The sequence below is a fragment of the Aulonocara stuartgranti genome (genome assembly GCF_965226115.1).
Source record: "Aulonocara stuartgranti genome assembly, chromosome: 9".
Classification (NCBI taxonomy): Eukaryota; Metazoa; Chordata; class Actinopteri; order Cichliformes; family Cichlidae; genus Aulonocara; species Aulonocara stuartgranti.
The window spans coordinates 33,464,239-33,482,153 of NC_138960.1; the positions used below are offsets into that span (position 1 = coordinate 33,464,239).

The 17,915-nt window shown below is 42.1% G+C and overlaps 1 protein-coding gene across 2 annotated transcripts; it reads left to right on the forward strand.

Annotated features, from left to right (window-relative positions):
* Positions 1 to 232: 232 nt before the first annotated feature.
* Positions 233 to 15,462, forward strand: LOC309714043 (uncharacterized protein). 2 transcript variants are annotated; one of them, XM_082546111.1, is made up of 4 exons: positions 233 to 591; positions 7,479 to 7,554; positions 7,761 to 8,693; positions 9,885 to 15,462. In XM_082546111.1, exons 2-4 carry the CDS (start codon positions 7,537 to 7,539, stop codon positions 10,110 to 10,112), a joined length of 1,179 nt encoding a protein of 392 aa, XP_082402237.1. In that variant the 5' UTR covers positions 233 to 591; positions 7,479 to 7,536; the 3' UTR covers positions 10,113 to 15,462. The 2 variants fall into 2 exon arrangements, with proteins under 2 accessions (XP_082402237.1, XP_082402238.1); XM_082546112.1 differs by having other exon boundaries at positions 9,888 to 15,462.
* The last annotated feature ends 2,453 nt before the right edge of the window (positions 15,463 to 17,915 follow it).

Consider the following 17,915-nt stretch of genomic DNA (forward strand, 5'->3'; position numbering starts at 1 on the left):
TTTAGAAATTCATATTTTATTGCACAAATCATTATTTAAATGAGAATTCTTTATTTCTATGTGTGTGATTCTTGCAGTCCTCCATAAGAATCCCACCCTGGTGTAACATTGTTAAAGAGAGACGAGCGTCAGATGGTTCCAATTCTCAGCACCGCTCTTCTCTTTTCCTGAGTCCTTAGCAATTCTCCTTCCCAGGATGACGTTTTCATCGAGGCAAAGGAAAACAAAACACCACGTGGTTACGCTGCGCAGCTGAGTCACGTGACCGCACAGTAACAAACCACAGCAGAGTCGGAAGAGTGGGGCGGAGCAAATGTGTGCAGGAGAGGAGTCGAGCAGAGAGAGCTGCTTTGTCATGAAACGGGAGTAAAGTAGTGAACTTAGAGGAGAGAAACAAACTAAAGTATCGATCATAAACCACTACCAACGTCCTGATCGATATCTGCATCGATCTGCCCACCCTTGTCTCCTGGATCGTAGCTGAGATCAGCGTGAACCACGTGGGTCTCTGCTCCCTGATCTGTTTCCTGTGTTTGGAAAGAGTTGCAGCTTCATCGCGGAGTTTCTCTCGGTTTGTGGGCTCATCTAAAGGTAAGCACCGAGCTAACTTTACTGTGAGTTCAGTTCATGTTGAGTTTAGCTCCTGAACAGTGGCGGTCGTAGCCTGTTTGGCGCCCTGGGCGAACACTCCCTCTGCCCCCCCCCCCCCCCCACGCACAAAACATATTAAGGATTGTACATTAACATAAAACTGTTGTACACACACATATGAAGAGAGAGAGAGTATACATTGTATGCAAACTGCTACCAAACAGCCATCATAATTCGTCATACAATGAGAACAGGACAAATCAACAAGTGACACTGACTAATTAATATTAAAATCTGTAACATAATGTACTGTTTGCAGTTTAGTCTGTTGCTGTTGCTATTTTTACCATTTCTTCTTGGAGCAACTGTAACCCACATTATTTCCTTAGGGATTAATAAAGTATTCTGACTCTGATTGTTTCAGGATGAGCTGCCATTATCCAATCACACGTCTGCTTACCTGCATCTTTTGCTCGTTTCTCCTCCTCCTCTTTTCTCTTTTTTCTAAACTGAGCACCTGATGGCTTTGAACTTTTCTTGTCCATCTTACATTGGTTTTAATTTTGCACTCCAGTATGAACACCCATTCCTCAACCCGAGGATCACCACAACAGACCTACACCTTAGTTCACAGATTCACTTAGTCTAGGGTGCATTTCTGAGATTTCACACAACCCAGGATTCAAATCATGAATCCATAATGGACTTGGATTTACATCATTATGAATGAAATGTGCTCTATCTGGAAGCAGCAGGACCCCCTCCCCTTTCGATGGGTTGTGTGTGAGACTTTAAATCAGGGGTCACCAACACGGTGCCCGCGGGCACCAGGTCGCCCGCAAGGACCACATGAGTCGCCCGCGGGCCTGTTCTAAAAATAGCTCACCATAACAACTTACCAGTAAGCTGCATCTATTTTTATTTTTTCTTGCTATTTTTTTTTAATCACAATTGCATTGGCGTTAATTTGTTAGAGATAATATATAAAAAAATGTTTATTATTAAATATTAGATCATGATCTAATATTTAGTGCTAGCTGGTCTCCACGGAAACAGTTGCCGTGAAGACCAGCAAAGGCAAAGGTGAGGAGATGAGGAAAACATGGCGGAAAAAAGGAAGAAAACATATAATTTTCACAGTGAATGGGAGGAAGAGTTCTTTTTTACCACTGTGAAAGATTCATGCGTGTGTCTCATTTGCGGGGCAACTGTGGCAACGGCAAAGCGGCACAACGTGGAGAGACATTTCCGAACGTGTCACACAAGCTACCATGCCAACTACCCAAAGGGCAGCACACTGCGAGCGGAAAAGGCCCGCGAATTAAAGGCAGGTTTGAGCAAACAGCAGTCTTTTTTTCACGAGACCGGTGAAAAACTCTCAAAAAGCAACCGAAGCCTCATTTAGAGCTACACATTTCATGATTAAGAAAAAGAAGGCATTTTTAGACGGGGAGTATTTCAAAGAAGCAATGATGATAATTGCAAAAACTGTGCTTAAAGACGAGAAATATGGAAACGATGTAATCTCCACTCTCTCTGATGTCCAGCTGGGGGCAACTACAATTGTTAGAAGAGTGTCGGCTATGTCCGGGAACTTGGCCGATCAGTTGGATCAGGATCTGGCAAAGTGCAGTTGGTTTAGCATCCAGTGTGACGAGTCCGTCGACAGCAGCAGTACAGCACAGCTGATGGTCTTTATCCGGATGGTATTTGATGGTTTCTCCACAAAAGAAGAACTTCTGACACTACTGCCGCTAAAGACAACAACGAAGGGAGTTGACATCTATAACGCGGTGAAGGAGTTTTTCGCGAAGAAAAAGGTACCGTTGGAAAAGCTGGTATCAGTGACTACCGACGGGGCTCCTGCTATGATCGGCCGACATACGGGATTCATCGCTCACTGTAAAGGTGACACAGAGTTCCCAAACTTCATGCATTACCACTGCATCATTCACCAGCAGGCGTTATGCGCAAAGGTGATCGGCTTCGAGCACGTCATGACTCCCGTCGTGAAGATCATAAACAGCATCCGCTCCAGAGCTAAACAGCACAGAACATTCAAGGTGCTATTGGAGGAGCTGTCAGCTGAATATGGTGACCTGCTACTACATACGGAAATCCGATGGCTCAGCAGGGGACGGATTTTGCTTCGTTTTTTGTCACTTTTGGGTGAAATCAAGGAGTTCATGCAATCCAAAGGGGAAGACACATCTCTGCTGGAGGACACTGAGTGGACACTTGACCTTGCGTTTTTAACAGACATTACTGGGAAACTGAACCATTTGAACTGTGAGCTGCAAGGCAAAGGTAAGACTGTTGCTGACATGATAAGTGCTTTAAATGGATTTAAAGCCCAGATGAACATTTTCTCTGTGCATTTACAGAGAAAAAAGGTGCTGCACTTCCCCTCTGTGCAGATGGTGCTGAAAGACAATGCTTCTGCATCTGAGACTTTTGACAAAGTTGCAGAAAAGTACACTCAAGTCATAAACCGACTTGGTCAAGAGTTTGAGAACAGGTTTTGTGACCTTGATCAGCTTGAGCCATGTGTCTCATTTGTTTCCAATCCTTTCATGAATGTGGACACAACATGCATTGCTGAGCAACTAAGTTCAATGTTCAGCTTGGATGCTGGACAGGTGGAAATCGAAATTGTAACATTGCAAAATGATGTCCACCTCAAAGCCTATCTGGGTGCACCAAACTTTTGGTGCCTTGATGACGTGGTGTGTGCACAGCAGCTATGAAGGTTGCCAGCCTGTTTGGTTCAACCAATCTTTGTGAATCAGCCTTTTCTGACATGAACTTCATCAAGAACAAACACAGAACACGCCTCTCCGATGCACATCTGCAAGACTCACTCAGAGTTGCAGTGTCAAGTTATACCCCAGATTACAACACACTGGTGAACAGCATGCAATGCCAGGTTTCCCACTAACAGACAAAGAAAGCCATATTAGATGTTCTCAGTGGCAACATTACAGTGTCATGTCAAAGTTGAATTTAATTATTGAAAAACAAATGTGTTTGTTAAGTGTAACATGTGACAATTTGCTTTAAAATGCTGCCAATTTGGTGAAAAGTTCTGTAAAATTTGAAAGTTGATTTTTTGTATGTTACATACATACAAAAATAATGTATGTAACAGTGCATGATTTGTTAAAATTTTAGTGGTAAGTGAAAATGTTGTAGAAGTGATCACTTCAAAATGTAAATACTTGCAGAGATATATAGAAATAAAGCGTTGCATATTGATATTTATGTTTCCTACCTTGTTTCCTAATTGCATTCTTTATAATTATGGTGGAAAAATAATTAACATAATTAGTGTCCGTACATAGATGAATATCATTAATTATTAATGATAACACATAATTAAGTTAAACTGAGGAAATTTGTTATTTGAGAAGTGTGTGTCAAACTGGTAGCCCTTCACATTAATCGGTACCCAAGAAGTAGCTCTCACTTTCAAAAAGGTTGGTGACCCCTGCTTTAAATCATCAAACTGTAAATTAAAAATTTTAAATTGTTATTGATCCCTTTACCCCTGGTCCTAAAGTGTACATTTATTTTCTTACTCTTCTTATATTTTTTGTTTGTTTACTTGCATTGTTGTAACTGGAGCCTCGTCGTCTCGTCTCTCTGGACTGTAAGTAGCGGAGATGACAATAAAGTTTACTTTGACTTCAGCAGCGAGCAGGAGCACCGAGGAAAAACATGGGTGCAAATTATAAGTCTGTATCATGGTGTCTGGTGTTTTCGTGTTTGTTGGTTTGTTTTTATTTTGTTTTATTTTGCGAGTTGGTTATTAGATGCTGCTCCAGCCGCCGCCCCGCCCTCTCCTCTCTGTGCCGCAAGCAGCAGGCGCACCTCGCAAACGAAGGGCGCCCTTACTCCCAGCAAATGGGCGATAGAAAACCGATCGGTGCTTATGCCATTCCCAATATGCGCTGGCTGGGGAGCATGAGTATGAGCATTTTTTTTTTTTTCTTTTGCCGATGCCCGTGATGCCGCCCCCCCCACCACGGTGCCTACAGCCTCATTTATATTTGAAGTGACCCGAGCAATCAGTAGTTTTCTGATGAGGCAGCAGCTCTCCAGGGCAGAGACAATGTTCTTATTTTTCTCCTCCTTCTCCCTGAGGGTCTTCCACTTTAAGCTGGGTCCTTTTTATTCCAGTCTCTCTGTAAATAGTTATGTTGTTTATATTTATGTTTAATGTTTTTCTGTTTGAGAATTTTAATATTATTTGAAATAAATTTTTGTAATGACTAATGTCTCAGTTCTACTACACAGCAGATATTGGCACAGAACTTGACACATGTAGAATTTATTTCATATTATACTAATGAAAATACTAATACTAATGTATAGCAACATAGTGATGACCAACATAGTGATGACCAATTATTTAAGAGAATAAAGAGAGGTTAGTTCCAGGAGCTGCCCCGTCGTCCAGGGGCAGCACCTGGAGCAAATGGTGAAACTCACCAAACTGCTCACGCCTCTGGAGGACCTGATGGACCCAGGTACGGTGAGGACGTCCTTTACGCCGCTGCTCTGTTCTCCACAGTAAATAGAAAAGGGAGACTCTCTCTTCAAACGCTAGCTCGACAGCTGCCATCTTGCAAACATACCGTCTGGCACAACTTCCTCCCACATTTCCACTTCAATAATTCACGTTGGACACGCGTCGAGGTGCGAATTTGCATGCGTCAAGCTAGGGGCGTCTGGCGCGTTTTGGTCGTGTCTACTGCATTCGGTGTGAACACACCATAAAATCTGGGACTCTCCACCATTTGAACCTAGAACTGAAGAAGCTTCTCAGACGAGAGGTGAAACGTCTTCAAGCAACTTAATGAAGTGGTGATCATGTCCAGGCCGTGTTTTATAATCACAGGGGTTGCTGAAGGTGTTGAATGTCTTGGGTGGGGGAGTAACAGGTCATTGTTGGTAGAATCCACAGCAGGAGCTGTTCAGGCTGATGACTAGGTGTGAAATGTTGGTAGAGTGGGGTCTTTATGTTTGTGCTTGGTTCACTGTCTGAGTGTTTTCCAGACAGAATCAGAGTCATTAGCTGAAAACAGTTTTTGGAGTTTAGCCTCACTAAACCTGAACAAGGAATGAATGAATACCTTTATTTGTCAGTTGCAGTTGCCTGCAACTGAAATTGCTGGTTTCCAAAAGGGAGTCAGCATGAGAAGAAAACAAGAACTCCATAGCAGATAAAGTAAGCACCGATATTATCATACCATAACACCATAAAACACAGACAAGCAACATGGGGGAGTATGCCGTGTGCACAGCTGCATCTGCAATCTTGCGATCCCGACTCCGGTTGAGCCGCTGTCCACATGGGAGGTATGCATGGGGAGGCGTTGGATTCGAGTAAGGGAGGGTGGTGGTGAGGGCGTATCAGTGTACATGTGTGTGTGCGTTTCGGGATGCGTGTCCTGTGTTCAGCCTGAGAAAGTGGCCTTCCGCCTATTAGGCAAAGATCAACAGTCCGCAGCCTACTGAGGTGGCAATGAAGAATCAGGCAAGAGAGTCAGCTCGTTCTCGTTATCATATCTGAGGGAAGAATTGTTGTTGTTCGCCTCAGCCTTCAAGTGTCCAGCTGGCGCCTTCAGGGTGGGGGGTAGCCGCATGAGAAATCATGGTTATGTTGTTTTCGGACGAACAGACTGCATCAATTTTACAGTTGTTCTTAATGTCCATCACTGGTCTCCAGGTGTATCTCCCGTTTAAGAGCTGTGAGCTCCTCCAAGATCTTTCCCATATTTTGTTCAGTAAGAACAGTCCCAGCACTCACAGCTCTTCCCACACTTTCGATCATAGCGGCTAGCCTTGTGCCGGTTTGAACAGCAGTCACCACTTTCTTCAATTTCCGATAAGCCAGGGCCATGCCAGCTCCGATCAGCAAGAATCCTGTTATCATGGTTCCAAATAGGTAGATGTCTCCAATATCCTCGATAGACAGTCCCGCTAGGCACACAACATGCCACTTCTGCCACCCGTCCATCGTGTATCCAGCAGGGAACGTCCCTTCAGGACACTCGGGCTCTCCCGAACCCAGGCTTCTCGTTGAGAATAGAGTGCCAATTGCGTTAAGGGACCAGTTGATCAAATTCATAGTTCTTCTTTAGGTTTTAGAGAACAAGACTGAGAATGAGACACTCTCTCAGGGTTTGACTCAGACAAGACCAGACAACGACATAGAAGCAAGCGAGCAGGGAAGATAACCGGGAGGAGAGCGTGAAAGAGGTGTCCGTCTCCTCCGAGAGCCAAAGTGGAAAAAAAGAAACTGTCTCCCCTTTAGCTTAGCTGTGAACCAGAGCTCGTCAGTATTCTAACTCACCCTGGTGTGTGATGCTGTGCAGCTTCCTCACAGATGCTGATGTTACAGGACGTCACAGCATCTCTATAATAATCCAAATTGTTAATAACAATCCTGAAAACCTGCCAGTCGGTGCAGTCCAGACACACCTGCAGATTCTCCACAGCCTCATCAGTCCACTGCTTCAGTGTCTTTACAAAAGCTTAAGACAGTTTCAGTTTGTGCCTGTTTGCAGGGATCAAGTGAACCGTGACATGGTCTGAGAATCTTGATGTAGTTTGAGATGATGACCCTCTTACTATCAGCTCACCTTCTGTTTTGTAGAGTATTTTTTTTATCCATTTTGTTTAATAAAATCTATGAGGTTCAAATGAAGCACCAAACTGCAGTTACTCAATCAGTGGAGGTTTATTACTGCAGTTTCTCACCACTGTTGTTAACTGAAGGCTGACACACTGACTGAAGACATTTAGTTTGAGTGGATTTGAGCTTTCCATCTCAGCTTCGTTTGGTCAAGGATGAAATACATATAAATATATTTTTGTTCCAGCTGATCATCAGGAGGAGACGAGCCATTTAGACTCAGCTCAGCCACTACAGAGGAAACAATGACTTCAACCCAAAAGGTGAGCAAGAATATCTGTTATTGAACCTGTGTGCAGGTTACAACTCTCATTGTAGCACATCATTGTAATGTGATAATATCAGCAGAAGGTGGTGGTAACACACCTACGACGTGTTTGTTGACATCTTTGATTCCACTAATGGAGTTTCAGTTTGTTCCACGACTGCATTTCACTCACTACCTCTGTTTGTATCTCTGTCACTGCAGGACCAACATGGAGCGAGAAGTCAGCGCTCTCAGGAGGCCGACAAACCTCACAGAAGAAAGAGAGAGAAAACATACAGCTGTGAGGAGTGTGGGAAGGATTTTACTCGGGCCGACAGCTTAAAAACACACCAACTCATCCACAGTCGAGTTAAAGCTTACAGCTGTGAGTTGTGTGGAAAATCTTTCACCCTGGCTGGAAACTTGAAACGACACCAGCTGACCCACAGTGGAGTTAAAGCTTACAGCTGTGAGTTGTGTCGAAAGTTTTTCAACCAGGCTGTACACTTAAAGAGACACCAACTCATCCACAGTGGAATTAAACAGTACAACTGTGACTTGTGTGGAGATATTTTTACCCACCCTGGAAGCTTGAAAAGACACCAACTCATCCACAGTGTAGTTAAACCGTACACCTGTGACTTGTGTGGAAATGCTTTTACCCAGGCTCAAAGCTTAAAAACACACCAACTCATCCACAGTGGAGTTAAAGCGTACACGTGTGACTTGTGTGGGAAATCTTTTACCCAGGCTCGACACTTAAAAGCACACCAACTCATCCACAGTGGAGTTAAAGCACACAGCTGCAATCAGTGTGGCAGAGCTTTTACTCACAGTAGCCACTTACAGAATCATCTAGTTACCCACTCTGGAATTAATAAGTACAGATGTGACATTTGTGGAAAAACTTTCAGTCGCAATGGGGACCTAAATAGACACATCCGCATTCACACTGGACAGGATGTTTACTGCTGTGATCAGTGTTGGAAACCGTTTACAACAGATGCACAGTTACAAAGCCACATGCTTAGCCACACTGAGGAGAGACCTTATAAATGTGACCTGTGTGATAAGACTTTTAAATCTCCACGTTACCTGAAAATACACCAACAGATCCACACCAGAAAGAAACTCTACAAGTGCAGTTACTGTGAGGTATGTATTTATATTTATATCTTCTAATTTCAGTGTCACTGTTTGGCTCATTAAATTGTGTTAGCATGTTAGTAATTCTACTGGACTCAATGGCATCTACTGGAATTTGGAAAATGTCAGTAAAGAACATGATGAGTCATCTAACTAACAGCAATTATTACTGTTACTTTGTATCCATATTTGAGGATTTACAGTTGCAATTGTTTTGAAGCATTATTTAAATTAGTCCTAAGAGCAACTGGTGGAAAGTCACCTTAATTCCAGTCACTCTGCAGTAACTGGATCGAATGGAATATGGATCTTGTAAATGGCACTAATTGATCTTCTCGGATGGGAGGTGAAACATCTTTGAGAAACTTTAAAAACTCCAGATGCTTTTCTTTACAAGCTCCTTAGACTACGATAATGTACGCCTGAGAACCTTCACAGACTGGGTATGATTTTACAACTCCTTTAAATTCTGATTCAGTTTGATTTTGACTATTATAATTATTCCATTTAGCATGGATATATATAGTGTAGAGGAACCCTGTAAAATAAATATATTCATTTCCAAATAAAGAACAGATCTTAACACAGTTACTTATGGTACTTTTTAAATTTTATTTCTGAGATTTGTGGTATTTCACAGTATATTTCCTCCATTTTGCACATGGACATCTGGTTTTATTTGTGGTCTCAGTCCCAGCTCACTTAACTCTCACTTCCAAGTTTCAAAAAAAGAAATATATTTAAAAATCTCCTGAAATTTCCTTTCCTAATAATTTCTGTGAATGTGTGAGTAAGGTATGTTGTATAAGGTGCTTTGAGTGCTCAGAGTGGAAAAGTGCTCTATATGAACCAGTCAATTTTACTTGTATTCACTAACTTAACAACAGGAGGGTCATCTAACTAAAACCAATCAGTGTATCCCACCTGACCCCCTCAGAATCAGCTGACTTTTAATAGTCTCCAAGTTTTATTTAAATGTCCTATGTATGTATAAGTATGGTGAGAGTCTGTTTGCAGCCAGGGTAGCAGTGCTTCTTGCTGTTCCTCTGCATCACAGACATTTATTGTAGCCCATTAAGCTGTTATAATGTAAACAGTAAAATATAATTGGATGTTGTCAGAGATGCTCTTTATTTCAGGTGGTGTTCAGGATTAAAATGTTGAAGGACTGACTCACACTGTCTTTGTGTCTTTGTTTAGAAGCAGAGTGACACAGATGGATCCAGTTTTCAACCCTATTGTCAGTGTGGTGGTGGGAAAGCGTTTCGTTGTGACCTTTGTGGAAAAACTTTCAACCAGCAACGAAGCCTAAAAAAGCATCAGCTTAGACACACACAAGACAAAATGATCTACTGTAAAGAATGTGGAAGAGGCTTCCCCACTCAATCTGATTTTAAACAACATGAACTGTTCCACGGTGGGGTTTAAAAGCACGCCTGTAACCAGTGCTTACCAGCTTAAAAGACATAAACGAGTCCACACAGGAGAGAAACCATACAAGTGTAGACACTGTAACAAAAGGTTCTCACAATCGAGCAGTCGTAACCTTCATGAACGTACACATGTTGAAGGGAACTTCAGCTGTGACCAGTGTGACAAGAGCTTCAAGAATCTCAGTTCATACTCCGAACACAAACGATCCCATTCTCATTATACATTATCTGCTCTGTGCAAACAGAGTAAGCGTGATCATTAAATCATTCCTATTACTGAATCACAATGACTCTGCAGAGACAGAAAGATCCTCTTCTGGGGCCCGTTCTTCGTACCTCGCTAAGTAAGTTAGCTGGATTTGATTGTTGACCATTTCGTGTGATCTTGGATCGTTCGGTTCTCCGAAGCTCATCCGGGACTTGCTGTCATAGCAACAGATCTGTAAGCGTAAACCTGCTCGGGAGCAGGCTTACTTTATGTAAACAGGATTAGATCGCGGCCACTCAGGTATGTCCGCTTCATGTATACGAAAGCAACAGCGATATTTTACCACTGTTTTTCCATAAATAAATATTATCAATCTAACTAAAGATAATGCAGCACTTGATCCTTTTATTGATTTCATACAGATACATACAGGTCATTTCCTAAAAAAGGGAAATGTACTATTAATCATTCTATTTCATGTATGTGATTATTACAGATGTAATTCATATTTCAGAGTAGTAATTGTAAATTACTTCGTGTAATCAAGATGAGAGACCACGGCTATAAAAGCGAAGGTGGATTTGGGAAGTCTGTCGCAGCCATGTCCTGTCCGTATACGCGAGCCACCCATTGTGGAAGGTGCAAGATTGATAAGGAGAGTCCTCAGAATTCAGCGTTTATTGCGGGATAGACAGGATCCTTTAGCTCAGCGCGACAGTGTGCTCATAGAGAGATATCGATTTTCCCGTGAGGGTATTATTTACTTAACCAACTTGTTGACGAGGGGGTGCAGGACCACCACCTGTCTTTTTTTGCTCTGCCCTTTTCTTGGTTGCTGTTATGAACAAACAAACAGATTATTTCAGGGTCTCTTTCCAAGAGACGAAAAGCAATATAAGTGATAAATATTACCATTCTGTAGAATATTCTTATATTTCACTTTTACTTGTTCCCATGTTCTAGTGGGTCCTGTCGTGGCTCTAATGTGAAAGAGGATATAATGTAATATAATATAATAAATTTACCCTACCGCCTACTGGTGTTGGCCAGAGGGGCCGATGGCGCGATATGGCAGCCTCGCTTCTGTCAGTCTGCCCCAGGGCAGCTGTGGCTACAACTGTAGCTGCCTCCACCAGTGTGTGAATGTGAGAGTGAATGAATAGTGGCATTGTAAAGCGCTTTGGGTGCCTTGAAAAGTGCTATATAAATCCAATCCATTATTATTATTATTATTATTATTATTAATATTATTAAATTACTTACGAGTTTAATTTGTCAGCAACTTTCTGCCAGCCCTCTCTCCTTGCTTTTGCAGCCTTTGCAGTGTTCCCTTGCGTTTTAATTAAACTCTGAAACTCCTGAAATCCCTCAATCAAGAGTTCTTGCTCTGCTGCCGAAAAATACCGAGCGCGCTCCTTCAACATTTTCGCCGACCAATCAAAGGGTTGCCGATCAATGTTTCTACTATCGATGCGTAGCCCCTGTTAAGCCACCCAGTGATCTCACATTACTTCATCCAGCTATACTAATCGTCAACAACAGGTGTGTTCGGAGAACCGGAATAGCGAGCTCAAAGTTGGCGCGATGATTTGATCTTGGATGTAGTAAGCGAGGTACGAAGAACGAACCCCTGGTTTCAGGGTCAGACTTAAAAACCTTGAGATCAGGCTCCACAGAGTTCAGATGGAATCTCCTGTAAAGAGTGTCAGCTGATGTCACACTTGGATCTCACAAGGTAGCTCTGATTTCTGGACCTGCAGTAAATAATCCTGAATCTTAAATTTAATAAGATGCAAATATAGATGTGTACATCAAGTTTTTGTGTTTTAATTTTAATGGATTTTATTGCTCTGAAATGTTATTCCTGTCACATTTACATAATTCCCCCTCAGAAAACAGTAGTGTTTAGTTGTAATACTTGTATTATAAAGTTATAGAAATATCTTTTAAAGCCAACTGATAAGTGTCAGTCTTGGTAGCTGGGGATCGGTCTGCCAGGGCCTCCGCTCCTGGCCACCGCCTGACTCGCATTGCACCCGACCCCTACCGTGCCTCCTGCGGGTGGTGGGCCTGCAGGAAGATGGGCCCCTGTCCCTTTTTCGGGGTGTGTCCCCATGGACTAAGGCCCGGCCAGCATACGCTCGCCCTCGGGCACCCTCCCCGGGCCTGACTCCAAGGCGTGTCCCCGGTAACCATATCCCAGGCAGGGTGAACTGTTCCCTCGATGGTCTTTTCACAGGGGTCTTCTGAATCGCTCTTTGTCCAACCGATGCCAAACGGATGATGTCACAGGTTCGGAGTTTTGACTGCCGTCCCCTCTTAATTTAACTGTGATTAATATGTTATGAAGCTTAACTTTAATCTCAGCCAAACCGATTTACTCAAATAAAACTTTGAAGTAGACCAAACATTAAGATTTGGAAGTTATCTAAGAGACTTGTATATCATGTTTAACCTGAGTAGGAAAAAGGCCGAGGGGGGGTTGAAAACGATGTGTGGGAGTCTGTTCTCGCTGGGCTCTAGTGATCCTTGACCTCGCAGTCTGCTATCAAGCTGGTGGGTAACAGGCATCTCCGGAAACGTCGAAGCACTTTTGTATGTATGGGATATCTTGATAAATCAAGCAGATATTTGAAGTTTACACAACTACATTCTATCCTGAAAATAACTTAAAAGTTTATTTTGTGACCCAGAAAGAGTAATATTTAAAAAAATTTAGCCACGCTCCTCCGCCATTGCCGTGTTTAAATTTTGGACAAAATGCATTCTGGGATATTTAGCTGTACAAAGTTCACACAAGTCACCACCAATGCATGCTCGATAAAATGGGCGGAGCGAGAACACATCTGGGAATTTTTTGCGTTCTCTGCTTGATGCGCATGTCACTGTCACTACCTGATCTGTACTGGAAACCCGATCGGTACCACACATGTGCGAAAGGCCACTATTTCTGCTCATTTACGATAGTTACGGGTCAGAGTATCTGTTAAGATGTTAACAATATTAAGTATCTCTTAAAATGTTATAATGAAACATTTATATTTAACGTAGAGAAAAATGAAAAATAAAAAGATAGCCACAGATCAGGACTCCCCGATCCTTACTGCACATGTATGTGCAAAGTCAGACCGTACAAATCGGGTCTACACGATTCATACCGCGGATGTGCAGAAGTTTTCTTCTTCTTCTGTTTCTTTTAATGGCAGTTTACTCCCCAGTGTACGAGGATACTGCCACCTGCTGACCGAGCGAATGAACCCTTTTTTTTAACTGAACTGGGCGTGTTAAATTTGATTTAGTGATAGTCGAGTGTGTTTATACTTGTCTGTGTGGAGAGGATTGTTGGAATAGTGATGAGGATTTCCGCTATCACTGTCAATTGTCAGTAAACACTTAATCTGGGTGATGAATCTTCATGTGACATATTACTAGAGCTGTATTATTAAGTCTGTCATTAGGCGCCATTCTTCTTATTTTAAAGCGTTGTTGTTTAATTGGGGGACGCTCTCTGTTAAGGAGAAAAGCATGAATTTGTTTGTATACGGATTATCTGTTGTTTAAATGTCCCGGGCAGTCGAAAAGGAGGCTAGGAGCTAACTGGACGCTAACCGTGTCACTCAAATAATTAACTGTCGCAATGTTGGCAAAGAGAAGAAATGACGTAAGATTTGCGCATGCATGGTATGGATCGGGTAGCGACAGCGTACTTTGAATTGGAACAGTACTGATGACGTGTCATGAGTAGGGATGGGTATCGTTTAGGTTTTATCCGATACCAGTACCAAACCGGTAGTTTTGAAACGGTGCTTAAACGGTGCTCGAACCGGTGCTTAAAGAATGGAGAACACAAAATTGGTCCAAAAACCTCTCATGTTCAGCTGTTTTTTTTATAAAAAGATAACAATGTTAGCCTTTTCTGCAGCTACAGGGGATTTATGGCATCACTCTTGGCCAAAAACTTCTCATGTTTAACTGTTTTCCTCTTTTTCTTTGGTCATTTTAGCCTTTTTGGCCAGGGTGAAGGGAGTATCTGCCATCAAACAAGAAGACAGCCGCATGTAGCTATGATGATGTTTGCTAGTTCACCTTACATGCATTAATGTAATAACGTGGTTAGCCTACTCAACGTAAATTACACACGAACAACATTAAGCTACTCACGCAGAGAAGAGCAGCTGCTGCTGCATCATCATCCTCATCATTTCTGCTACACTGGCAGGGCTAGGGGCCAGGACTCTGCTCTTCGGGTTTTTGGGGGATGTTGCAAACTCCGGGTCCGATAACAGGCACCATACCTGCAGTAGATGCGCTCGGTGTGAGGTCTCGCAGCAAGCTCTCAAATACGGCGCATTTCTCAGCTTGTAACAAAATGCTATACGTCATCAGGTGTTTCATCAGATTCGAGGTGTTACCTCCTTTGACAGTATCACAGTATCAGCTTAAAGCACTTGTTGCAGGCTCCTGAGTTTGCATCTTTTTCTGTGAAGTACAGCCAGACTTTGACCGCTTCACCTTGGGCATTTTTAATCTGTAGCTCTGCTCTAACTGAATGTACGTACCTGGGCCCGCCTACTACGCGTGCAAAGGTAAAATGATTGGCTGGAATCCAAAGTGTGTGACATCTCAGGAAAAAAAACACCGAAATAAAGCACCGAAATGTGCGCAGCTTATCGGTCTGGTTACTACCGTTCACGTCAGAACCTGTGCCATCATCGCACCGGATACCAGTACCCATCCCTAATCACGAGTACACGAGAACACAAGTACGCATATTGAGACAGGTCCAATTTCTTCACCCTCTGCCAGGATTCTGTGAGGAACATAACGTCCAAGCTATCACTCATTAAAAAAAGCCATTTAGTATAAATGATTTGTTGGCATATAGATTTGAAACAAAGAACTGAAAAACACTTGAAATATAGTTGCATATAAGACATTCATGAAAACACAAAAACTGTCATTGTAGTGGGTTTTTTTTTTAGTTTAAAGAATATGATAAATATAAACTACTATGTAAATGATTATTTATGGCAAGAAAATGTATTATTTTCAATTGGATTAATGGAAAACTACCAACAATAACTCAGTGGTATAAAGAAATCTTTAGAGCTTTACCAATGGAAAGACTGAGTGCAAAATTAAGATAAGATAAAGATAAGATAGAACTTTATTAATCCCTCGGGTGGGTTCCTCTGGGAAATTCGACTTCCAAAAAAAGCACAGCAACGACCAAAGTTACAGTTACAGAACTGTTATATATATACACACACACACACACACACACACACACACACACACACACACACACACACACACACACATATATAAATACAGAGACAAATATAAATAAAATATACAAAGGGGATAAATAGAATAAATAGGAATAAAAAATAAAAATACAAGTGAATTGCACATTTCAAGTATTGAGTCTATTGCACCGTTGACTATTTACAAAAAGTATTGCACAAGGTATTGTACAGTGAGGTGCAGAGGCACTACAGCTTAGTTGTTCCCCCCCTCCTTTGTCCTCCTGTAAGTGGCAATGATGATATTTTTTTGGATATGTGGCGCCCTGTAATGGATTACTTATCTGATGATCTGAAGACAACCATAGTGAGAGGGGCAGGCCCACTCCAATGGCGGGTTGGGTTTGTCAGGACAAATGTGTAAATGCGTGGTAGACCAAATTATTTACCATACTGTATTAGTTTTCTGTTTACATGTCTCAGACTGCTTATTATGTTATTTTTGTTTTTGGTTTTTTTTGTTTTTCCTTTGTTGTGGTTCTGGTAGTTGTTTTTGTTTTTTGTTTTTTGGGGAATAAAAGGAAAAAAATAAATAAATAAGAAAAAAGTTTCTCGTACTCATGCTGCCCTGACATACTGCCAACGTATTTTTGGGATAATAATAATAATGGATTGCATTTATATAGCACTTTTCGGGGCCCTCAAAGCGCTTTACAATTCCACTATTCATTCACTCTCACATTCACACACTGGTGGAGGCAGCTACAGTTGTAGCCACAGCTGCCCTGGGGTAGACTGACAGAAGCGAGGCTGCCATATCGCCCCATCGGCCCCTCTGGCCATCACCAGTAGGCGGTAGTTGAAGTGTCTTGCCCAAGGACACAACGACCGAGACTGTCCGAGCCGGGGCTCGAACCGGCAACCTTCCGGTCACAAAACAAACTGCCAAATCTTTGAGGCACGATTGCCCCGATGGCATAGGCACCGATCGGTTTTCTATCGCCCATTTGCTGGGAGTAAAGGCGCCTTCCATTTGCGAGGTGCCCCTGCTGCTTGCCAAACATAGGGAGGAGAGGGGCAGGGGGGGGGGATTCTCTGGCTGGTTGGAGCAGCACCTAATATCCAACTCGCAAAATAAAACAAAATAAAAACAATCCAACAAACACGAAAAGACCAGACATTATAACACAGACTTAGAATTTGCAGCGATGTTTTTTCTAAATTCTATACACGAAAAGTGAGCGCGAGAGCCCTCAGTGTGGCTGCTTGCTGCTTTTCTCAAGTCAAAGTAAAAAGAGGGAGTGTTTGCTCAGGGTACCAAACAGGCTAGGACCGCCCCTGCCCACCTCTACTGATGAGTTTACTGTCAGCATTTTAATTATAAGTTTAAAGGCTGTAGGTTGCAGCAATTGCTCATACACTGTGTATAAATGTTACAGGGCACAGTGCTGGTTCTAATTTCAAGCTTTACATTGTGGATGAATTTACAAATTCATATTTTATTGCACAAATCATTATTTAAGCGAGAATTCTTTATTTCTATGTGTGTGATTCTTGTGGTCCTCCATAAGAATCCCACCCGGGTGTAACATTGTTACAGAGGGATGAGTGTGAGGCTGTTCCAACTCTCAGCACCGCTCTTCTCTTTTCCTGAGTCCTTAGCAATTCTCCTTCCCACGATGACGTTTTCATCGGCACTATCTGATATCCTCGTGTCGGTGTTCCCACATCATCATAATAAATGTTGTTCCAGGTTCAACATTGCAAGTGACCAAACACATTGTTGTGACATCATACTTTTGCGACTCTGGGATAAACCGCCTTAAAAAAATCTACTTAACTTGCGAGAAACCGCCTCTGTCCGCCGATCCAGCAATTGAATTCTTTGCATTTCAGGATACTGATCTTTAATAAACGGTAAGCATCATACATATTGTCCTTGCAAAATTTCATAAATGAATGAACCGTTTGGCTTGCAAAAGTATGTAATAATTATTTGTAATAATTTATTCTGTTTTGGGAGTGTTTTTAATGTATCTGTATTATATTATACATACACATTAAAAGTTGTCAAGGGAAAATTGTATTTAGTAGTCAGTATAATCTTTTAGTTTGCATATGGTAGAATACTGCATGTAGTTATTTGTATTAGGAAATATTCAACCATGTATACTTAGAGGCATATAATCAATTGTGTGTGATCTCTAGCAGGCTGCAGGCTTGGTGTGCACCCCAGGAATGCACCCCCACGTCCTGGGAGCATGAGAGCTTGTACCTTGTCTTATTGTTTTATGGTAGGATTAACGTAGTTACGTCTGTTCTAGTCTAAGTGCTTTAACTGCTT

Bases quoted from the DNA above. Each gene is read 5' to 3' on its own strand.
- LOC309714043 (XM_082546111.1), top strand. The intron at 8,694-9,884 runs GTATGTATTTAT...GTCTTTGTTTAG, and splicing joins ACAAGTGCAGTTACTGTGAG to AAGCAGAGTGACACAGATGG.